General features: G+C 30.9%; 3 protein-coding genes across 5 annotated transcripts; 2 read left to right on the top strand and 1 right to left on the bottom strand.

Moving 5' to 3' along the window:
• The first annotated feature begins 9,033 nt into the window (after positions 1–9,033).
• Positions 9,034–11,565, top strand: LOC140976270 (heat shock factor protein HSF24). The gene is made up of 2 exons (XM_073440291.1): positions 9,034–9,640; positions 10,737–11,565. Exons 1-2 carry the CDS (start codon positions 9,437–9,439, stop codon positions 11,394–11,396), a joined length of 864 nt encoding a protein of 287 aa, XP_073296392.1. The 5' UTR covers positions 9,034–9,436; the 3' UTR covers positions 11,397–11,565.
• A 4,064-nt stretch (positions 11,566–15,629) lies between these two features.
• Positions 15,630–16,570, top strand: LOC140977841 (uncharacterized). Its single transcript, XM_073442574.1, has 2 exons — positions 15,630–16,281; positions 16,422–16,570. Exons 1-2 carry the CDS (start codon positions 15,754–15,756, stop codon positions 16,443–16,445), a joined length of 552 nt encoding a protein of 183 aa, XP_073298675.1. The 5' UTR covers positions 15,630–15,753; the 3' UTR covers positions 16,446–16,570.
• Positions 16,571–17,351: 781 nt separating this feature from the next.
• On the bottom strand, positions 17,352–21,422 carry LOC140976195 (B3 domain-containing protein Os01g0234100-like). Of its 3 annotated transcripts, XM_073440142.1 has the most exons (7): positions 21,341–21,422; positions 20,771–21,226; positions 20,574–20,681; positions 18,829–18,984; positions 18,519–18,725; positions 18,311–18,401; positions 17,352–18,187 (listed from the first exon to the last, which is right to left on the bottom strand). In XM_073440142.1, the coding sequence occupies exons 2-7, from the start codon at positions 20,966–20,968 to the stop codon at positions 17,445–17,447; spliced, it is 1,503 nt and encodes a 500-aa protein (XP_073296243.1). In that variant the 5' UTR covers positions 20,969–21,226; positions 21,341–21,422; the 3' UTR covers positions 17,352–17,444. The 3 variants fall into 3 exon arrangements, with proteins under 3 accessions (XP_073296243.1, XP_073296242.1, XP_073296244.1); XM_073440141.1 differs by lacking the exon at positions 21,341–21,422 and having other exon boundaries at positions 20,771–21,319; XM_073440143.1 differs by lacking the exon at positions 21,341–21,422 and having other exon boundaries at positions 17,353–18,187; positions 18,829–18,981; positions 20,771–21,317.
• Positions 21,423–24,546: the final 3,124 nt, after the last annotated feature.

Below are 24,546 nucleotides of genomic sequence, written 5' to 3'. Positions count from 1 at the left end.
ATATATATATATATATATATATATATACATCAATTTTAAAGTTTGAATTAGAAGCACACGTCATTTGACTTTTGATGTCACATGTAAGATGTAGAATATTATTGAGAGCGATACAAGGGAATTCATGAAAGAATATAATAATAATAATAATAATAATAGTAATAATTTGATCAGTATGTATAATATATAATAGTCAAAGGTCAACTAATTTTGAATTTAATGTAATCTATGGTTCGTTTAAATTATTCTAATCAAAATCTCTCATTTCCTTATAACAAGTATATGGTGATCAGTCTCCCATCAAAAATTATTTTGAAACGAAATTTTGATTTCGTATTCCCAATGAAAACAATGCTTCAGTTAAAAATACTCCATACATTCAACTATTTTTTTTTTACGATTTAATTGAGAAATCAATTATACAAATAAAAATNGAGCCGAGCCGAACTCTTGAATGTTTGAGCTTGGTTCGTTTATAATCGAGCCGAGTTCGAGCTTTATTTAACGAATATGTGCATGGCTCACGAGCTTATTCAAGCCTTTATCGAGCCTAAACAAGATTAATAAATATGAATTATACATTTAAATTTTCATTAAATTAATTAAAAATTAAATTATATATTTAAAGAAAATATATATTATTCTTATTAAAATTTGTAAATTTATTATAATTAATAAATTTAATATATTTTTCTATATATTTCATAAATAATATGCAAAATCAATAAATCAAATATCAAAACTATTATTTTTTGATCTAAATGATTAACTTACCAACGAACATGTTCACGAGCTAACGAGCCGAGTACTGTAAAACTTGAGTTTGGTTTATTTATCTATCTTAATGAGCCTCATTAAACGAGCTCAAATGAGCTTTTATCGAATCGAGCTTTGAATAGCTCACAAACGGTTTGGTTCGTTTACATCCCTAAGCGGTGGGGAATTGAGGGCACCACCCGTCGGCCGCCACCCATTGCCTTTGTCTCTTGTAATATGATCAAATCGAATCTTAAAATCTCTAAGTATGTAAACATTATCAAAGTACCAATAACTTAATACAATATAATTAACTACATTATGCTTGTCCCAACAAATGTATCAACGGGCTGGATTTGTGAATTGTGGGTTCAATTAATTGATTTCATTGTCAGCGGTTGTTTATTGATCAATGCATTACTAAGCAAAATAAGGCAAAAAAGGAAGCAAATTATAGGGTATCGGACAAGAGATTTGCGACTGGTTGAGAATTCAATCAAAGTCTAACATTGAAAATACATGAAAAAGATCATGTATTAATAAAACGAAAAAATATCAAATGAGACTTTTTTGGGTAAAATTAAAAACAAATCCATGAAAGTTTTGATCTAAGTATTTCATGTAAGGTATGCACTCCCAATGCAGTGGAGATGGGTGGCCTCGAGGATGGATGGGTGGGATTGAGGGGATGCCCAGACCATGAGAAGAATGGTGGTCCTTCGTTTGATATGATTGTTTAAATTCAAAGCAAAGTCTCACGTACAAAATACATAAAAAAAATATCATTAATTAATAAGATAATGCATAAAGTGAACAATATGATGTCGTTATTTAAATTTGCGAATTTCATCGCACAGCAAGTGTCATTCATAAACAAAAAATTAATAGATCAAGAAAATGAGGGACAAGGGATTTAGATTTGCAGGGCTTCAAAAAAATCAATGGACCAATCTGTACGCTTACCAACGTACATAATGTTCCATTCAAATTTTAAAATATCTATAGGATCATTTATAGAATAATATTAATTTCCTATATAAATTTTTAAAAATATTTTGAATATATATACACATATATATGTATATAGTTAGCACGTATTAGTTGAAGGGACTATTCAAATAAATATCTGGGGTCATTATTTAAACCTTTAAATGAATAGTCATTGCCCACACATGGAAATTATATTTTCAACCATAATTTCATTATATGGACCAAGGGAAAAACGACATGCAAATTATATTTTCAACTCTAAAATTACAGTTAACCTAGAAAAATTAAACCGGACAAATTAATGGATGTGTTGACATCATCATGATGCGAGGGTTATGTATAGAGATTAGAGACGACATTAGACAATTAGACGGTATTTGACTAAACTTATTTCAAACTTATAAGTTATATTATGAGTATAAATATAAACTGTATGATCTTATTTTAAAAATAAATTTTTAAAATATTTGAATAAAATAAGATAATGAAACTATAAGATCTTTTTGTTATGATAATTACCAAAAAAGATAAAATAATGAAATTGATACACATAATTTTTTTTAGCATGTGCTTATTATCTATAGTTTTATATTTGATTAACATAAAAATACTATCAATTTATATCATTAAATAATATAATTAGAATAACAAATAATAATAGTTATTATTATTCGTGTGACAGTATTTGTAGTAGAAACAATAATTATATCAATTATTATTCATGTGACATAATAATAAATATTAATTGTTATTGATATAATTTTAATTATATAATTAATAATATAAATTATTATTATAATACTAATAATAATATCATTATAATGATAAATAATCGTAATAGTAATAATAATAATAATAATAATAATAATATACGTAATAATAATTGTTATGATGTATATAATTATAATCAGTATAATTAATTTTTAACTATAATAAAATAATAATGTTCATAATCCCGTATAATGTTAATTAATACTTATTTTTTAAAAAAAATAAATAATCAGTAGTCATAATTATATTAATTATAATAGAATTTATATTAAAAATATTATTTTATAATTATTATAAACCTTTAATCAATTTATATATTATGTTAAATGATGAGAGTATGATTGAGATGCTTACAAAACATATGATGATAATTTGGTTTTTTAAAAAATATTTAAATAAGATCTTAAAAAATATGGGGCCATCGAAAATTTTTTAAAATACCTTATTTTGACAGTTAGTTATTTTTTTTTTAAAAATAACTAATATCAAACAAAGTTTTTAAACGATGATAATAAGATCGATATCATATCTTATAAGATAGAGTAAATGTAATGCTACCTCTGACATACATTTCAAAGAATACAAGTGAACTTATAAATGCAATTTGATATATCAATTTAAAATTGTTTGATATATCAATTTAAAATTGTATTTGTGGTCCCTTAATCTTATAGTTATTAATATATTGACCTCCCCTAGCTAGGTTAGTTAGGAGCAATATTAGCTAGGTCGTCAAGCCTATTCAATGAGTGCAATAAATAATATTATACCATATTAAAGTTTATGGAAAAAATAAAAAGAGAATCAATTAAAAACTTCCTCTGCGCTCTGCGCATGCATACGAGTGATTATAAAGCATTTTTTTAAAAGAAAAATATTTGTCATTAAAATTTCAAGAATTTAGCAATTTTTAAAACATATAAATTATATGGGTTTAATAATCAGTGACTTATAGCTTATTTGACATCAAGATATCAAATTTTGATAAAAGATTTCAGATTCGAGATTCAATTGTAAAAAATATCTCCGGATTCAAGACTATAGTAAACATTTCTGGGAAAATTCTATTGGCTCAATAAACTTTGAAAAGGTGATAAAAAAAATAATTTATTTGGGATTTTTCATTACTCACTCCATTTTATCTTGTGTCCACATATGGACTAGAGATTAATAAACTAATTAATTTAAGGAAGTGAAGGAAAGGTAAATGATGGATTTAATTATTTTATTAAAAGGCGTGAGAGATATAGAACCCGACTTTATTGGTAGGGTACACAAGTACAACGGGCGATGATATCTACTAAGCACTAAGCATGTAGTGTTAAACACGCTTTTGCTTTGGATAATATAAACCGCAAGATGGAAGAAGCCTTCTTTCTTCCTTTTTTTTTTTTTAAAAAAATATTTTAAAAAGGTATATATATAAATAAATATAATTTCTTTTATAGTATAAACATAATTAATTTGTTCTGCTACCGATGCTTAGGTGTACGTACGTAGCTTTTTACTTGAAAAGAAATGGGAATGTGAGATTAAATAGTGTTTTGCTAAAAATGAAATAATGGGAATCTCTTTGGTGATGGGATGCACGCGTGCGATATGTGCAGATGGAATAAAGGTGAAAGTATCAGGTGCTCTAAGATTTTGTTTCCAGACAATATTTTTTTAGGGCAACAAAACCCATTTTGGTACGTTCTCCCCATTTCTTCATACATAAAAAAAGGAAGCTATAATCTTGATGAATGTGATGAGAACACCGTGGGAGGAAATCAGGTTTCGAATTGTTTGGTTCGTGAGGCTCTATGTCCATATATCTTAAAAAGTTTTCAGTAAAAAATATTTAATCATATTTGTAAAAATATAATAAAATAAATATCTGTCATCAGAGCTCGAATGTATTTTTTTGAACCACCGAAACAAACATACTCACCGTTTTAGTTTTTTGAAAACTGGTTTTGATCTGCTAGAATTCGAAAAAGTGTTTAACATGAAAATTATAGTTCATGAAAAGAAAAATCTCCGGGAAAAAAACCAAATGCGTGTGGTCACAGAAGCACCGATATGACACATGCAAAATCTCACTTATTGTCCCGATTTACGTGACTCATGTGGCTGAAAGTTTTTACACTTAATTTAGGTTTTTTTTTTATTATAAACTTTGTGGCTTTTGACTTTTTCTTTAATTTCAAAATAAATAAAACGATTTTTTTTTTAATTTATTTATAATTTTTTTGAAAATATATTTTTGTAGTATCAATTTATCAATTTGTATTAATAATAATTACACCATTTTTATACAAATAGAATGACAATGATTTATTACAATATAATTTTAAATAAATATAAATATATTTTGAAATAAAATGTTTGTATAGTTGAATTTAAGAATAATAATTGGACTTAAAAGCAATTTCAATTAAGGGTAAGATTAATATTTTGGTTAGCCAATGTACTAGTTAAGTCATTTATAATAGTTAATGTATCAAGTTATTAATTTATCAATAGTTCATACACCAAAATGATTTTTACTCATTTGTAATTCTCAAAATGTTTTAATCCATTCTCCTCTTCATTTTGAACTCATACATGTATTTTGTGCTTGGATTAATATATTTAAAACGATGGATTTTAAATATATTGATTTCAAATTCTTTAAAGTTTTTAATGAACAAAATTTAATAAATTTTAAATCCACTCTATATAAAATTAAACATTTTCAATAATAATTGTGATGGATTTCAAATTACACTTATCTTGAGCGTATTATAATTTGATATTATGCAAATATATTATGAAATATTTTGCGATAAAATATAATTGATAAGATCCTTTCAGCCAGCGTTTGGTGCGAATGATTACACACTGGTTGATTACACATATTTGTTTCTATCACATGCTTGACTCAAGTTTCCACAAAACATCAAAGTTACAAATCATTATTCAATATTTATCGAAACGTAAAAACCATTTGAGAATATAAAAAAAGACAAAAACTTGTGTGAGACGGTCTCACGGATCGTATTTTCTAAGACAGGTCTCTTATTTGGGTCATCCATGAAAAAATATTACTTTTTATGCTGAGAGTCTTACTTTTTATTGTGAATATCGGTAAGGTTGACATGTCTCACAAATAAAGATTCGTGAAACCATCTCACAAGAGACCTACTAAAAAAAAACATTTTTATTTAAATGGTTTTTTAAAACTACAGCAATTTTTTTTCCCGAAACTCGCCAGTCTAAAAGACCAAGTAGTGTTATCTTGTGACGAATCTCTAACTCTAGGATCTCAATTTGGAAGTGGGCTTAAGAGAGTAGCCCACGAGGCATTCATATAATTAGACTGCCTTGTGAGTTTGTTAAGGACAATGTTAGAAAAACAATCAAGGAATTTAGAATTATGGATTTGAATTAATTCATTCTTTCAAGTGTATCAATCCAAATAAATTATTTAAATGTCATAATTTATTATTATAATTTCGAGATTTGCTAATGCATTTGTTTTAACCTCTTTTAAACAAGAAAAGATTCAACATTAAGTTTGTACAATAATAATATTATTAAATAACAAACTTCCCTTATTTTACAAAAAATATTATATTTTAAAACAATTGAGAATCAATAATTGTTCATATTAGAAGAACGATAAAAACTTGATACATCTGATGTTGTACAAATTAAGAAGTTGGACTTGTTTGGGTATTTATAACTTTTAATAAACTTGGTCCTAATTATTGATATAAGATAGAAGATCGTGTGTATAATTCTCAATTATAACCAAAAAAAATATAATCATCGAGTGTGAGATTGTTGGATAACAATAATTAACTATTCTCAAAGATTGTCGAGTTTGTGTTTTGGACGATAAAGTTGTTACCAACTAGAACTGACTAGTTCCAAATTCCATATTGTACAGCGTTTTGTTCTCGCGAAGGATCTAAACTTTTAGAAAATTGGTTTTAAATGGTGAAGCCAAGTTGCTTATAAATATGAATTATTACTGGTGTTTACTTTTGGACACTTCTTGCTGTCATTAATTGATCCGAACTTCCATCAATAGTTTTTTTTTTTTAATAAAAAAACCCACTAAATTTATTTTTATATTATATGATATATGTATATATAAACAATCTATTTTTTTCTCTGTCAAATTATTCTTCCTTAATAATGACATAAATAAGAAGATAGATATCTCCAGACACAATGAACTTATAATGTAGCCCAGTGGTCTCACCTTCGGTCGGAATAGTCGATTTCTCCGGATTCGATATTCTCTCTCCGCGTGAGTTGTAATAAAAAAAAATTATAATAATAATGAAGCTATCAAGAGTAGGAGGAGGTTAGTGCTCTAGCTAGGTAGTACGAGTATTTGAATTTTCCAAATTAATTTATTAAACCAATTTGTATGTTAATAAATAATTAACTACGTATAAACTTCAATAAAAGCGTCCGTATAGATTAGATATAATGACTACTCCAATAACCAAGAGTGTGTTTGACAAGTATATGGTCTTAAAACTTCATTGGCCGACTCATTCATTAACTTTGCATGGAAAACTTTGAATATAACATTTTACTAATCCTCTATAGAAATTTAAATCAACAAAACACAAATCTTTATGTTGAAAATCAACTTATTCAAAGTATAGGAAAGGCAAATTGACAGTTTTCTTTTTTGTCGTGGTAGACGAGCTTAGAATCGAGAGTGTCTATCTCGGTGCAATATAAAATGAGTCTTGCAAGAAGAAATTAAGTGTTAAAATATTGTCCAAAGTTTTTTAAAAAGATGTTCAAGTCAAGGATTATCAGATAACCAAAAATATGTAAGCTAATAATGATCAATGAGGAGTTAAAAGAAATACCAAACTTGAGGTACATTTTGGTTCGTAGTATGAGAAAAATAATACGGAGATATTTAATATTTTTTAATAATAAAATATATCAAAATGATAGTTAATATAATGTTTGATTTGATTGATTAATTTGATTAAATTTGAGATAATGTGATATTATAGTTTTGTTCTTTTGAAAATATTAATAAAGTATTATAATATTATTTATTAAGGATAATACTGCAATTTCAATTCAATGATTTGATTGATGTGAGATAAATGATTGATGATTTGATTGATGTAAGATAAATGATCCGTAGATGAAAAAATAATATGGTGCATCAAACATGATATTAGATTGGATAAAATTATGGATAAAAATATGAATAATAATATAGCGAACCAAACGGTACCAGATTCATATTGACATATATGAGTATTTATAGATGATAAAAAAAATGGGATGAGCTCATATGATCATTGGTTGAGATGTGTGGATTAATCTTTCCATTAACTTGTCGAGATCACGAGCTTCAACAATCCATCTGTCCCTGATCTCCTCGAAATCCTGGCGATTCGGGTGCTCGGGTCGAATAGCAAATGGCATGAATAGCTCGGCGATCTCTACACATTGTGTGTCATTCACCGTTAAATGGTTGGAAGAGAGTGCTAAGTTGTTCGGAGTATTTGGTAGCACCGGTTCCGGCATTCGGAATAGGAACCGGCTCTTGAGTACAAAAAAATAATATTTGCATACCAGTTTAGGCAGCGGGGACGTGAGTATTGGATTTAGATTGCATATTCTTGAATACATGCTATTATTGTCATAATTATTATTATTAATAAAAAAAATAATTGGTGATGCCGACCAACTTGTTAAAAACATGTAGCTTTCTTGACCAAAGGAATGGCGGCAATTCCCACAAATAATGGGAAATGGAAAGGAAATTGAAATCGTAAGGTGAAAATCAAAATTCAAGAACTTATATGTCACGCGCACGTCTTATTTTACAAAACCCACCATTTCAGGTCTACGCATTAATTAATTGTTACACCAACACTACCAAGATAATTATAGTGTTTAATCTTCGAGAACAAAATTTCCTTATGACTAAATTAAAATATTCTTATTCAAGACTTTTACTTTATAATATTTCGTAATATTTATTTGATGGTTTGTTTTTCTTTGAGTTTATTTAAAAAACTTCTAATGATCGGTGGTGGATTAATTTATTTTATAAAAAAATATTTAACAAAAAATTATATTATACACAAAAATTCATGTGACATCTTCTCACGGATAACTTTGTGAGATGAATCTTCGACTCTTTTTTTTCCATAAAAAATATTACTTTTTATGTTTAAAATATTATTTTTGATTGATTATCATTTTCCATAAATAAGACATGAATCATGTTTTCTTTACCTACTTTTTTTCAGAAAAAAGAAATTGATTAACGTGTGTGAGACGGTCTCACGGGTCGTATTTTGTGAGACGGATCTCTTATTTGAGTCATCCATGAAAAATTATTATTTTTTATGCTAGGAATATTATTTTTTATTGTAAATATCGATAGAGTCGACCCGTCTTACAGATAAAGATTCGTGAGATGGTCAGACCTACTCAAATATTAATTCTTGGATTGGTTGTTTGTTTGAAACGTTTGAAAAAGGCGTACCAAAATGCGTGCTGTTTCCATGTTTTTCTAGAACCCTCAGGTAGACTGTCCCAGATTTTTTCCCTTTGTCTTCCATTATTTAAATTCCCCGCAATCCCCTCTCTCCAGGAATTCTCAGACCCAGAACTTCTCCAAGAAGTTATGGTTGATTTCCCCTTTTGTCGGATCATCAGATCATCGCCAAAACAGCAAGAGTTACCCGATGGAATTAGCTGCTAAAATCTCGAAACACGATCTCGTTCGTTCTGGGTTCGGATTCTATTGTTGGGGCTGGGAATTCCTCACCGCCCTATTGCTTTTTAGTTGCTAAGTGATTTACAAAAACCCGTTAATTTATTTTTTGTTCCCGATTGTTAATATATATATATATTGAGAGATTTAATAGTTGTGGTTGGGTCTGAGTCGTCATAGATGGCGCTGAGGTCGGTTCCGGCGCCGTTCTTGACGAAGACTTACGACCTGGTGGATGACCCGGAGACGAACGACGTGATATCGTGGAACGAGAGTGGGACGACGTTCGTTGTGTGGAAAACAGCGGAGTTTGCCAAGGATTTGTTGCCCAATTACTTCAAGCACAACAATTTCTCCAGCTTTGTTCGCCAGCTGAATACATATGTAAGTTTCTTCTTCATCACATGTTGCTGATTGCCGTTTGGTTTTTCCAATTTTCGTCTTGTATTCTTGTCAATTTTGATTGTAGTTTATAATTTTTTTGAAAATAGTATGTATCAAATTTTTGATCAAATTAAAATTGGATTTTAGAGTTTCCCGTGTGATTGGTACGGTACAATAACAATTGAGGGAAAATTGATCCAGTGTATTATAAAAATTCTTCATACGAGATTTGATTTTTTTTTTTATTTGTGTGCGAACGGTTTTATTCATATTAATAATTAAAATGAAGTTTTCATTTTTTAAACAAAAAAATATTATCAAATCTTATATAAAAAATGGTATTATTTCTCCTTGCGTTCAATTCATTTTTTTGAAACAAAAAATACATTTATGAGATCATTTCACGTATCAAATTTATAAAAATAAACTCTACCCGACCCAACATCAACATGAAAAATAACAATTCTGCCTCACGGATAAACATGTCAAAATAAACATGTTCTTTTTTTTTATCTTAATTTAAGAGGCGAGGATGACTCGAATTTGAATCAATACAAAGGAATTTCGGTGAGATTATTAAGCCAAACTCGGGTCTCAATAAACATGTTCTTCTCTTTAAAATATTTGGAGTTTTTGACCTGCAAGGGAATGAGCTAAAAAGTAATCGTGTTTGTATTTTTTCGAAGTTTAAAGTTGCTTTTAGAATAATTTTATGTATAATTCGTGCAATATAAAAATTTAGAGTAGGTTTTTTTGTGAGACGGTCTCACAAATCTTTATCTGTAAGACAGATCAACCTTACCGATATTCACATTAAAAAATAATACTCTTAGCATAAAAAATAATAATTTTTCATGGATGACCCAAATAAGAGATCTGTCTAATAAAATACGACCATCTTGCGTAAGTTTTTGTCACAGATTTATTAACAGAGAGATATCAGTTTCGAGTTAAAACATAAAAAAAATATTAAAAATATAATAAATTTAATTAAGTTCTGATTTATCGGCAATTTACCCAGAAATGGACAATCCATGGATTCTTTTTCTTGATTGTGTTTCAATTATACAGCGCGTGATCCGAATTATGGGTGCAGGGTTTTCGAAAAACTGTTCCAGACAAATGGGAATTCGCCAACGAGAACTTCAAGCGAGGAGAAAGAGAGCTCTTGACTGGAATCCAGCGCCGGAAATTAGCTTCTTCGCAAAACCCTGCGGGCGGGAAGGCCACAGCCGCCGATAACCAAACTTCACCGGCAATCTCCGGCGAAGATCTAGGATCAACCTCCACTTCATCTCCGAACTCCAAGAATCCCAGCTCGCTGGGAACACAGGCTTCGGCTCAGCTCGCGGCTGATTTATCGGATGAGAATGAAAAGCTGCGAAAAGATAATCACACGCTGAGCTCCGAGCTGACGCAGACCAAGAAACAGTGCGATGAATTGATTGCTTACTTGACTCGGCGGCTGAATGTGTCGCCGGAGAAAATCCAACGCATTATGAAGCTTGGGTACGGGGCTGCGGGCGGCGGAGACGGTGGTGTGGTGGGTGGTGGGCAAAGTTTAGATACTGATGATGACGAAAAAGGTAGTAGTATGAAACTGTTTGGGGTATTGCTTCAAAACAAGAGGGGTCGTGAAGCGAATATTGATTTTTCAGGTCCCAAAATGAAAGAAATGAAAAGTATGGTTCCGTGGGTGAGGATCTCAGCATCACCTGAGAGCAACGAGAAGGTCTGTAACAGACCACTCAGCTAGCGCCACGTGTTGTTTGCTAAATAAAGGCAATGGTTTTAGTTTGTCACATTGGGTTCGGGGATAAAATAAATTAATATTATTGTATAAGCAAAATGGGAGATTAAAGCAAATGAATCATCCATCTCTGTTGTTTAATTATATAGAAAACGACACTACAATATTAATTTTTTACTTTATTTAAAAAAAAATAGTTTCATGTATGTATGTTTGGATATCTTTATTTTCAATTGATTTTATACCTCCCAAAAACATTTTATGTTACTATATTGCAATATATTCCAATTCCAATCAAATAATTATATGATTTGAGTCGAGTGCTTTTATTCAAGAAAATATCTGAAAAATGATCTCAAATAAAATTTATTTTGGATTTTTTTTGTTTGATATATTTTTGGAGTAAGAATTAACATTTTTGACATACAAATTAATATTTTTTAATGAGTAGTATTGGATATAATGTCAATATCAGAAAATTGATCATCAGATGGACTCATGAGAGTTTTTGTGTGTTTTTTAAATTCACTCACAATCACAATTGAAAATGCTTTGATGTAGAATATATTTCAAATTCATTTGAATTTTATGCTAAAAAAAATTTGAAATCGTGAATCACGCATATTGATCCAAACACAACCGAATTTACACAAATTTTTTTTTATGTTGAATAGATGCTAGAAGTAGGAAGGGTTTTAAAACGATGTCCTATTAAATTATGAGTATGTCTCTTGTGAGACGATTTCATGATTCTTTATCTGTAAGACGAGTCAACACTACCGATATTCACAATAAAAAATAATACTCTTAGCATAAAATTAATGTTTTTTCATAGATGACCCAAATAAGAGATCCGTCTCACAAAATACGATCCATGAAATCGTCTCACACAAATTTTTGCCTTAAATTATACATGCAAGATGGCTGAGTTTGAATTTGAATACCTTATGGTATTTGATAATTTACCAAGTTGTCATGCTCACTTATTGACTTTATGTTTTTAAATGAAATTACTATTTGACTTTATGTTTGGATTATATTTGCTGTCAATTTCGGATATTTTAAAATTTCGTGAACCCATTTTGGTTCAATACGCGAATGAGCATTTGGACTAATTTGTATCCATAAAAGTTATTATTATTATTATTTTTTATTTAGACGAGAGGTGATTGTTACAATCGCGAGTCTTGAAATTTGAAATCTTGTTTAAGATGAATTTTAAGTTATTGTAAATGGAAATTTCTATGGTTCATCGAATGGACAAAGTTGTTCAAATTTCGAGTTTAGACATTTTTTTTCCTTCTTTGAATATGTAAGAAGCCGTAGCATACAAGTCGTGTGTGCTCGGATTATAATTAATACATGGTTAATTTATTTTGATTCAATAGAAGATTAAAGTCATTGACTTTGGGTTGATTAGAGATAATTGAAATAAGACAAAACCTTGTGTGAGCCAGTCTCACGGGTTGTATTTGTGAGACATATCTCTTATTTGGGTCATCCATGAAAAAATATTACTTTTTATGCTAACATTATTACTTTTTATTGTGAATATGGGTAGGGTTGACCCGTCTCACAAATTAAGATCCGTGAGACGGTCTCACACTCTTTAAATAATAAATATGCAATAGAATTTGATTCGCAATTTTCATTTCTTGTAGTCCTCTTATTAGCTAAGATAGGGGTACTTTTGGTAATATATATTTATTTGGTCTTTTATATGCATAATATATATCCTTAGGTTTTTTAAATTAATAATATAGACAATATTGTGTTTGCTAAATATTAAAACAAATTAAAAATTATAATAAAGCCGGCCCGGTATTAAGGAGAACCTAACCCTTGAAAAGTTATACTATTTCATAAATTTAAAAGTTCTTTAAACTATTTTTTAGTTATTTAATTAAATAAACGAGACTTTCATTTATTAAGATACTATTATTATTTATACACAGAATAAATAAATCAAATTAATTATGATTGTTATTGAGTAATAAATTAAGAATAATAATATTATTAATACAAATAACAATAAATATTGTTAAATAAATTAACAATATTAATATTAGAAATATTGAAAATAACGGTATTAACAAAACTAATCTTGCTAAAGAAAATTTAAAATTATAAGTTTTATTTAAAAATTCTAATATAAATTTGAATTTAATAAATCTTAAACCGTTTTGAAAATAATAATTTAACTTGGTTTAACTGATTTTCTAACAACATAATGAACATAAATCTTATTAAAAATAGTTTTTTTTTAAAAAAATAACACAGGACCAAAATTTTTAATCAAATTGGTTATTTCGGGTTAACAAAAATTGTACTCAACCATATCTCGTTAAAATAAATTTATTATTATTAATTCAGTTAATATTAATATTTTAAACAATAATATTGTTAAATTTGTTATTCGCGCTATTAATATTATTATCCTTAGTTTATTTATTATCAATGATCATAATTAATGGATTTATTTACTACCTCTATAAATTAATAATAGTGTTTGAAAAAACCTATATTTTCACATATATTTTTATTAATAATTAAAAGTTAATTTAAGGAAAAAAGGGGCCGCTGTCTGAAACTTCGGCTCCTTATAAATTTTTAAATTTTTTGTTATTTTATTATTATTATATGATTAANAACAGCATTTGTTTTAATGATGATGTTGGAGCAATATTTTAATTAGGCCCAAAATAAACAAGCCCAAGTCCAATAAACAAGACCAAGTCCAATAAACAAGACCAAGTCCAAAAAATGTATAGTAAAAGTTGAGGGGTGCTTTTAACTTATCATAATTAATGGCAAGAAGAGTAATCGAAATAGAGCCTCAAATAATTCTAAGGTTTTTTTTTTTTTTTCATTTGAAAATAAAATTGATGGAAATTGAATGAAAGAGACAATAAAGATCTAGAAATTCGGAAAAGAAATTATGAAAAACTAACTAGGATATTATACTGTTGGTAGTACCTCAACGATGCATTTAAAAATTAAAGTATAATAATACATGTGATATTCATTGAAAAATTCAGTGATCTCCATATGTATTATTAAATTTTCATCCTTAAATATATAATTGAGATATTGCTCCAAAAGTAGCTTGAAATTTCTTGATTCATAGCGTTATAAGCTTTATTCCAAGGCTTAACAGCTCCACTAACTACCGTTATCCGTCGATCAGAAGTATCACATAAAATAGGTGAGTCGAGATTGGTTCGCGTAAAAATATATGTATTGGTTCACATATAGAATGACAATATATCGTCATGCCAAATTTAACACAAAAGTGTCTTGGCCCTCACATAAATTATATTATGAGAGTTGGCTAAGTGATTTTGCAACTGGACAAAATTACAGCCCGACCTGCTGTATAGCGGGTTACGGGCCGACCGACCTCGTTCATCCATTTTGACAGTCTTATTTGCTTCACGAACAGCATCAAGAGGAAGAGTATATGTAAGGGAAACCTTTACAATTCTCAAACATATATCATCTCCACATAAAAGTAAATAAAAACATGCTTTCTTACCCAACAAGCTCCACTTCAAAAACTTCATTATCCAACACATTTTTTTTAAAAAAAGCACACACACATAAATATCACAAACAAAGACAATAACATCTTTACCCGGCCCATATATGATTGTACATACAAATAGATGTTAAAAAAATTGAAACAAACTTTGCCAAAAACTGGTCAAAGTATGTCACCATCCACCTATTCAGAAAGCCAATGAACCAACCAAAAATATGAATTCAAAAAGAGAACAACTGTAGTTGGTTGCATTTGCCAGCAAGGGAAAACTGTGAATCCCCTCCAAATCTGGTACTTGGCATCTTTTTATTTCAATCAAACATCAATTCATTCATCATTTAATCATCTGTCCTTATAATTTAATTTTGTCATCACTTCTACACCTCACACTCAACACACACACACACACACACACACACATATTTCCTTCCCCAGGAAAGGAAGGGGTATGTGTTGATTGATTCTATCCAAGATTTGAGTGAATGCCAAATGACCTATGTTTTGACAAAAAAATCACATCTTGAATCTAGACATGTCCCCTCATCCATTAAATCTCGAATTTGTTCATTCTTTTGACCATAATAACATCATTTGGATTCAACCGAACAAAACTAATCGAAACCCATTTCTTGTGGCCAAGATTTCGACACATAGAACAAAATAACAACAGAGATTGTACCAGAAAGAAAAGGTCCCCGCTATCTGATATAAATAAAAAACATCATCTTGAACACTGCAACAGTGGTAGAGGGACCCCCTGTGTAAAATTTATTAGAGAGAGAGTAGGAAAATTCAATACTTTTCTATTTGAATTCCCACCTCATGCTGTTGTTTGAGCGCTCCATGGCATGTTTGGAGATGCATAACCAAAACCCAGATCAGCACCACAAAGGGATGAGTAATCCTCCTCCAATGAGCCCAAGAATCTCCTTCTCCAACGATTTTATGGAATCATCATCCCATTCTCAATCCCATCCCCGCCTCGGCCAATCCCACATGAGACCTGCTGCTGCATACAGGGATGCGCCTGTTTCCTCGGATTTCGAGTTCTCTGTCAGTAATCACTCGATGATGAGCGCTGATGAGCTCTTCTTCAAGGGGAGGCTGCTTCCGTTCAAAGAGAACTGCGGCGGCGGCAACAAGACGACGACTTTGAGGGATGAGCTTCAGATTGAAGAAAACGATGCAGATTTCTCGCTGCGGCCGCCGAAGAGTACGACGAGATGGAAGGGTTTTCTCGGGCTTAAGAAATCTCACGTCGGGTCCAAGAAATCTTCTGACAAGACTGAAGTGTCTGTTGAAAAGACGCCTGGTTTGTATGAAGATGAACAATCCAGCAAGAATTCACAGGTTGTACTTGGAAACAAATTTGGGAATGTTTAAGAAAACGTCTTCAACTTTTTTTTAAAAAAAATTCATGGGAGGGAGGAATTCAACGTCTCCTTTCTGTGCCGTTTNTTTTTTTTTTTTTTTTTTATTTTTAATTTCAGGATTCTGATGAACTAAGTGAATAAATTAGCAAAGTGACATGAATTGGAGCTATGGAGGATTAAAGTTTTTATTACTTTGGAAATGTAGATGGAATTTTTTTGGTGATTGAAAGTTAGTATGTACTCTCTCTCGCTTTTTATAATGTAATTTAATTTGCTTCACTTTCCATCTTCTTAATCTTGTTAAGGTGAATGCACACAAATATCTTTTAATTATTTATATTTTTTTATATTAGATAGGCCCCTTTTTATCAAATTAATTTGTTATTTTATTTGATAATTTTTAATAATACTTCCAAACTACCTTATAATTTAAAAGTTTTGGAAAATCAATGGAATTAAAGTTAAAACTGTTTGTACCTAAATTATATTTCTCATAATTGAATCTGCTATTTGAAATAATGGATAAGTCAACAGTCAACACAAAAACTGATGTCACAGAAAACAAATGCGTGTGCAGAACCAATTAATTAATAATAATAATAATAAATGGAATAAATTATTAATAAAAATAAATATGATATGCAGAAAGTGCAAATGGGGTTATTATTTTACACAAAAATTAAGGAATATGGAATTTTTAAAAGTACTATCTGATTTTTCTTCAAAAATAAAGTACTGTATGTTTCCCTCGTCATTCTTTGTACTCCTTTGATCCAACTATGTGTATTATTATTCAAACGGTAATTTTGTTTAGTATAGATATTTATAATAAATATTAATCGATCGACCTTAAATTATTCGTATTTATCATTAAGTGTGGAACTCGAAACTCATTTTAGCCCACTTTCATCTCTTCTAATATGATCATATTTTGATTAAACGTTTTGCCTGTTTCTGCAGTAAACATTCATACCATTATGTCAATAAAATAAAAAAATATAGCATTTAAAAATAATTTTAAAGGAAAAAATATACATATATTTCCTCAAAACTCCAAAAAAAGCAAAACCAATATCTTCTTAACATGTTAAACGATGAGACTCTAGCATGATAAATAACAACTTTTTCCCCCTGGAAATGTTACCATTTACCTTTAGCCTCGTCTTGGAAATTCATATCATAGCTCTCGGCTTTAGTCTTTAGGTTCTCCATGTCACCATCATATTTTGCAGATAGCTCTTCAAGTTCAACAAGCTTCTCTTCAAGATTTCGAATCTCAACTTCAACGCGGCTACGCTCTGTCTTAACATCCAAATACCTTTTTGTTTGGAAGGCGTCTTCTGTGTAGAAGGCAAGACTTTGCAGTCGACAAAGACGAGCTCGTAAGAACTCGACTTTTAATCCCAAAAGTTCAAAAGACTTCAATGATTTTTCCCACACTTCAAATTCCTTTTTTGGGGTGGTGAGTTTACAAGCTCTTATAGCATCTGCAGTGTTGACAGCTTCGAAAATCATACCAGCCACTAACTTGCTGGAGAGCCCTGGAAGGAGATGATCATGAAGAAACATGTTCTTGCTACAGCATAGCTCGTAGTATTTTAGACGAATATTTTCTGGGAGCTCAGGGTCGATGCACACTCCATTTATCATGATGTGAAATTCCTCGAAACTTTTAACATCTTTAAAACGCAATGCAAATCCTGAGAACTTGGAATCCTCCAAAACTTCCGAGGCAACCTCATCACTATCAATTCCTGAATGCTCCTCCGGCTGTCCGAGTGGTGGCACTGACGAGCCTTCCTTCTGATTCGATTTCTGGAAAACAACTGATGGAAGAGATTTTGGTCGCCATTTCTTTTTGCCATGCGCACCCAGTTTTCCCTCTGCGCAGTAGTTTCAGATTTAAAACTGAAAAAGATAATGTGTATCCGAAGCTAAACAACTGCAAATGCTACAGTTTTGTATTTTAATCGAACATGAACAAGAAATAGACACACAAAACTAACCTGCATCACTTTGCTTGGTTTGAGATTCCAAAGTAAGAAGGCTAAGCGCACCATCCACCTCAGTCAAATCATTTGCCCTTATAATGTACACCTACAGAATCAGCACATAATATTAGACGAACCAAATGTTCCAAAGGCGAACTGCATCTAAAAGGAGTGGCATTTACATTAAACGAATATTATTAGCAGAAATATGAAATAATATCACCTTAAATTTGCAAGGTTCGATTAATTGGAAGATCAGAACGTCCCCTTCTAGCAATTTGTTCCCAGCTACAAACTTCCTCCATCCGGCACTTAGTCCCGTCTTATGTGCAATGTATTTCATTCCAAACACTTCGCCAGTTTCGTTCTCAAGATTAACTGTAGCATCCTCAGCTGGTAAATGCAGTTTGCAAAAGGGCACAGGAAGACCCTGCAGACAAACGGAAATTGCGTGGACGTTAAAATTTTAATCGACTCATCCATTCAAGAAAATGTTAGAAGGGATGATAACATCATTCTAAACAAAATAATACCATCCAGAAACAACTTCCGACATGTGATCTAACTAAGACTTTCAAAAAGCTAGGCCGGTTGCCCAAACTCAACTGAACCTCCTCTGCTCGAATCAGGGGGGGTGACTTCAATGGAATAGACCTCGTTAATGTCCCTTCATCATCAGGTGTCCCCTGCTAATGCATTTTTACACCCATATGTTAATTGCAAATATCATTGAAACAATAGATTTTCATCCATCTGACGATTTTTTTTAAAGAATATCAAACCATGATAATGTATTGACAATTTTATACACCAATGCTTCTTAAAAGGAAGCGTTTAATTCAAAACCTATGGCATACTGGCTGGCTAATATCTAAATTTTCAGATGTGGTACACCATTGGGGAGAAAGTCACCAAAGCTAGAACATTTTCAAGAACAAACAGCTCATGATATCCGCTGTGATAATCCTTCTCCACCATCAGTTTGTAGGAAGGATGTGATAAGGTTTATAAAAGAAATATAAAATTACAATTGTAAAGTGTTGGGTGCAATGATTGCCCGAGAACAATCGAAACGTGACGCTTGTGCTGCTGTACAGTTTAAAAGATTTGATTTGCATCATTACCACTAGTTATAGCTTTTGGTAAATCGACAAACACTCAGTCCTACAATAAGTATTAGAGTCAAGGTCACGAGTTCGATTCTCATTGCTTGCAGAGAGTGCAATTATTGGGAGTAGGATTGTTGTGTGCAATAATTATCTCTGCTAGAAGAGCAATTGAAACGTCGCGCTCATGTTGTTGTATGATTTAATAGATTCGAGTTGTACCGTTATTACCCGTTATAGTTTTTGGTAAATCGGCTAGTACTCGGTCTTGTATAAAGTCAAGACAGAAAGGTGCGGAATTCATTTGGTAGAGTCTCTACCGGACATACCCTTAAGATCAGGGAGTGACATCCTTGTCTGTAGTCTTTACCTATCTCATATCCATAGGCCCGTTCAATTGCGACTCTACTTGTGATCTCTTCTAGTAGTTAATGTGCATACATATTCGCTTAAAATACTTAATACAAGTTGGTAGAAAAGTTCATTTTGTTTTGTTATGAAGTAATTCACACTTCTCCTGCAACTGAGGGCAGGTATTACACTGACTCAGGACTTCCAAGAAACCTGTCAAAGCTATGACTACAGTCCATAATAAGCTAGAACCAGCATGCAACAAATACTAAAAAAATCTTAATTCTGATCGCGTACAAGTTCGAAAAAACAACCAAGGTAGATGCACATCCAAATACATTTCTGTCAATATACATGGAAAAAGGTCACTTCGTGGCCCTTCAATGCAGGTCCTAATCCTGTCATGTCATGCAAAACTGGTGTCCATTGTTTTGGCTATAATGAAGGTTTAACCATGGATTAACATGCCCCGAGATAATATTGAAGCAACACTGAACAAAAATCATCTTAATATGCAAGAACTAGTCAATAAAATTGTTGTCGCTGGACAGGAAGGAATAAATAGATGCAGTTTTTATTTTTCTTTTTGCTGGACTCCTTATTTTCGGAGCCACGATGGACTCAAACCAATTGGGGATCAAGTTGGATCATCTTGGATTCACAAAACTCAAATTTTAAAACTTGCTGAATGTAAACCAAACCCTTTGGAACACAAACACCAAAAAGAAGGCTTGCGTATTGTTTGTGTAACACTGAACTGCAAAAAAAAAAAAAAAGAAAAATCTCTGGTTGAAGAAACGAAGAAATAAACGATGTCTCACAAATTTTGATTTGGGAAAAGACGCCTTCTTCTTCTTCTTCTTCTTGCTCGAGATAAGCAGCGAAAACTCGTCCATCAACTGCTCCTTAGGCTTCCGCTTCCTCTTACCCTAACAACAACAAACCAGATCTGATATCAGTTCAGTAATACTACCCACAAAACCATCAAATTCACGAATTCCAGGCCGAGAAAACTCACAGAGACGAGCATAGGGCAAGCAGCAGTAATTGGAGAAACCTCCAGAACCGTCGAATTCTCCTTCATTGACTCATCCTCCGGTGCAGGATTCATCTGGGTTTCCTCCATTTGATCACCCGTCTCAACTGATTCCTTCTTCATCGCCATTTCTTCCCTGCCCAGGTTCTCTTGATTTTGGTGGACTATCTTCAGCCTCATTTCTAAAAAATAACGCCAGTCTAGAGAACTTTTACACCCAACAAGATTCTGCCTTTACCCCCGTGAGGAAAAGATCAAGAAAAACAGCGACCGGGGATTAAAGAAAAACCGAAGAAAAATCGAAATAATCTCAGAAATCTGATTCAGGGCCCTGGATTTACGGGCTGGCGTGCGAACAACGAAGCTAAAGCCGCTTCAGTTTCCGGGTTTTTTTCTGACGGGATGAGAAACACAAAAATTGCCCCGATTTTTGGAAACCTGTCAAATAAATTTCCATTAGATGGTAATCATATTCCTTGAAAAAAAATCATTTCATCTATGTGAATATTTGTAGAAATCTTTCATATGTAATGTGCATTATATTTTACTTACATTAGAACTGAATTACTGTGATTTTGGCAAAAAAAAATTGTCATGCAACAATGATAACATGTTTACATCGATCTTTAATGGGGTGTCCCATTGGTTTGGAATGTAGGCAGATTCAGTATTATATGGATAAATATATTCAGAATGATTGGAAATTTTAAATTTTACACCAGTTGTACAAAATAATGATATCACTTATATTGGATTGAGTAATTATTCATGATCAGTAATTCTTAAATTTTGTTAGATAATCATCCAATTATTTTAGAACTTATCTTCCAGTGTGTGGATTTTTGAATGTGTTTTGGCGTTGACCAGTGATCTACCGCGAAGTAAAGAAATATATTGGTGTGAAATGGCTTAGAAAACCAAGTACAAGTCAAATACAGAAATCGATACGTTCGAAGCTCGATTAGTGATCAAAAGCTACAAGCAAAAGCATGGAGATTGATTATTTTGAGGTATTTTCACTTCTGTTTTTTTGAACTAAAATATTCGGTTTTTTTGTCTGATTAAGCGTTGGGGACAAGGTATTTGCACTTGTTGCGTGACTAGATCATTGCTTTGTTTGCTTAAAAACAGTTAACAATATATTAAATGGATATCCCTATGCATTTCTCAATGGCATACTTGAGAAGCATATATATAAGTATGTTCAAAAAGGGCATGAAAAATTTGTTTGCAGTATAAATTAGGATCATCCGTTTAACAATAGGTCAGAGTGTACAACTGCTAATCAAGACACAACTTTTTCCTTTTACTTATGACAACGCAAAATCGTAAACTACGTGGCGCGCTGACATGGGTGTCAATTGTCGGACAGTTAGGCCCATGAGTCTGAGAAAGAGCATGTCTCATCCCTGGTGTTGTCTCATATTAACTTCATTATCAATCTCACTATTTCCTTGTCGTTGGCTCTGCCTCCAACAAAAACATACCTAATCGTTAAGACATGACGTTCCAATTTTTACAACTCAACTACCCACTTGGATCAAATAGCGCAATATCAACAGCTTGACGCACCAGAGTTTCTCAGGAGTTTACACATCTCGGTATTACTCTCACTCATATACACTTAACCCAACAAACAAATTTAGAGTTAGGACTAATGCAAACATGTAGAGCTTGGTATGAAAAAAAAACATATTTCTAGCAACTAGATTTTAACAAATGTCCATGAGCTTACATTATGTATCAAAGTAGAGATTGAAAAATTAATTGTTGGTTTATATGTTGAGGATCTCATTTTTACCGGAGATAGTCATGTGATGATGACCAGATCAAGGGAGGTACTGGTTTGAAACGACAATTATGGCTAATCTCTTACTTTCATAATCATGTTAGAGATAAAAGGAAAAACTTAAAATGGTTGTTTGAAACTCCATTGGTATACTAATAGAAAAGTTTGAATTTGCAAAGAAAGATGCCGATGGAATAATTAAAATATTGTGCTATATATAACATTATTTATTATATTGCATATGCGTGCGATACAATATTAGAGTAGATCTTTTGTCGGACGGACAGAAGATTCGTGAGACGAGTTAACCTAGTCCATATTTTCAATAAAAAAAATAATATTTTTGACATAAAAATTAATATTTTTTCATTATTGACCTAAATAGAATATTTGTATCACAACATTGACCTATGAAACTGTATAACAAGAGTTTTTGATAATATTAGGTGTTATTAGTCGCTAGTTTTTGTTAAGTAATAAATTATGCAAAACCTTGAATTACTAATTAACAATTTGGTTCAAATTACTTTTTGACGATATTTTTGAGTTTTTTAAAATTAAATATTTTTAATATTGTTAAACATAATTTAAAATTTTATAATTTTGCTATTAAATTCAAAAAAATTCAATATATAAACAAAGTTTAAAATCGGTTTGTTTGTAAATATGATGAAGAATCTGTCAATTTTTTATATATATTTTTTTAAAAAAAAATTATTGTTTTTTTAAAATAATTTACTTAAAAATAATAACTAATTTCAGTTATAAATATAATCCTTTTTCAAGTGCGGATCATTTTGGTGGGGTATTCTTTGTAGGCTGAATGTTTAAGCCTGCCTCCATTCAGGCCCAAGAGTAGTCCATTAAGAAAACTATAACGGTGTGTGCTGTCTTTTGGGACTTCTGGGCCTTTTTTTTGTTTGTAATTAAATTCGTAAATCACGACTAATTTTTCAACTTATACTTGTATAATTGATATATTTCTATAACTATTGTAATCACTTTTATATCGCATTGTGCTATAATTTATATAGTACGAGTCGTATTTAACTGCTGGATTGATTCGGAAGAAGAAATTTGATTTAAGGATGGATTTCGAGGAGTGAATTTCAAGTGATTATTATTTTGGGTGTATTTGAAATCCACAACAATTATTATTGAAATTTCTTAACTTTCATATATAGTGGATTTGAAAGTTACTTGAACTTTGTTCATCCGAACCAGTATATGAATTTAAAATCCATTAATTCAAGCATCATACAAAGTTATATTTAGATCGATGGATTTAAAATTAGGCAAAAACTTGTGTGAGACGGTCTCATGAGTCGTATTTTGTGAGACAGATCTTTTATTTGGGTCATCCATGAAAAAATATTACTTTTTATGCTAAGAGTATTACTTGTTATTGTGAATATCGGTAGAATTGACCCGTCTCACAGATAAAGATTCGTGAGACCGTCTCACAAGAGACCTACTTTTGAAATTAATAACAATGTTTTACCCATTTTTACCATCATCCTGTCTGTTATATTTGTAACTATTAATTGATAATCTCGAATATAACTATTAGGTATAATTTGGTACACGTGATAAGAGAAGGATTGATAAATAATCTTCTCTATCCCACGTTTGGTATCTTTTTAGAAAGAGAAAGATTGATAAAAAACACCATAAATGACTTAATTGCTCTCAATATATAAAAATCTTAAACCATATCGTTCTCTCATTTCACCGCCCCATCAAATAAATATTTTTATTTTATTTTTATATATTATATAATATGATAATTATTTAAATGAACTCGAGATAATTATATAAATGATTGTTATAAATCTCAATAAAATTATTAGTATCACTCGATTAACCTTAAAAATTGATATTTGACTTGACTCACAAAATCAAGGGTTCAATTATCATATTATATAATATATAAAATTAGGTAAAAATAAATAAATCATGCAAGCACTGT

Source organism: Primulina huaijiensis, chromosome 5 (assembly GCF_012295235.1).
Source record: "Primulina huaijiensis isolate GDHJ02 chromosome 5, ASM1229523v2, whole genome shotgun sequence".
In the NCBI taxonomy this organism is placed as follows: domain Eukaryota; kingdom Viridiplantae; phylum Streptophyta; class Magnoliopsida; order Lamiales; family Gesneriaceae; genus Primulina; species Primulina huaijiensis.
Note: the sequence above shows the minus strand (reverse complement) of the source record. Positions and strands in the feature narration are given on the sequence as shown.

Excerpts from the sequence above, each read along its gene's own strand:
- LOC140976270 (XM_073440291.1), top strand. The coding sequence starts at position 9,437 with ATGGCGCTGAGGTCGGTTCCGGCGCCGTTCTTGACGAAGACTTACGAC. Across the intron at positions 9,641-10,736 it reads TTCGCCAGCTGAATACATAT|GGTTTTCGAAAAACTGTTCC; the intron begins GTAAGTTTCTTC and ends TTATGGGTGCAG.
- LOC140977841 (XM_073442574.1), top strand. The coding sequence starts at position 15,754 with ATGCTGTTGTTTGAGCGCTCCATGGCATGTTTGGAGATGCATAACCAA. Across the intron at positions 16,282-16,421 it reads AATCCAGCAAGAATTCACAG|GATTCTGATGAACTAAGTGA; the intron begins GTTGTACTTGGA and ends TTTTAATTTCAG.
- LOC140976195 (XM_073440142.1), bottom strand. The coding sequence starts at position 20,968 with ATGAGGCTGAAGATAGTCCACCAAAATCAAGAGAACCTGGGCAGGGAA. Across the intron at positions 18,985-20,573 it reads CTTTTCCCAAATCAAAATTT|CAGGGGACACCTGATGATGA; the intron begins GTGAGACATCGT and ends AAAATGCATTAG. Across the intron at positions 18,188-18,310 it reads AACCAAGCAAAGTGATGCAG|AGGGAAAACTGGGTGCGCAT; the intron begins GTTAGTTTTGTG and ends ACTACTGCGCAG.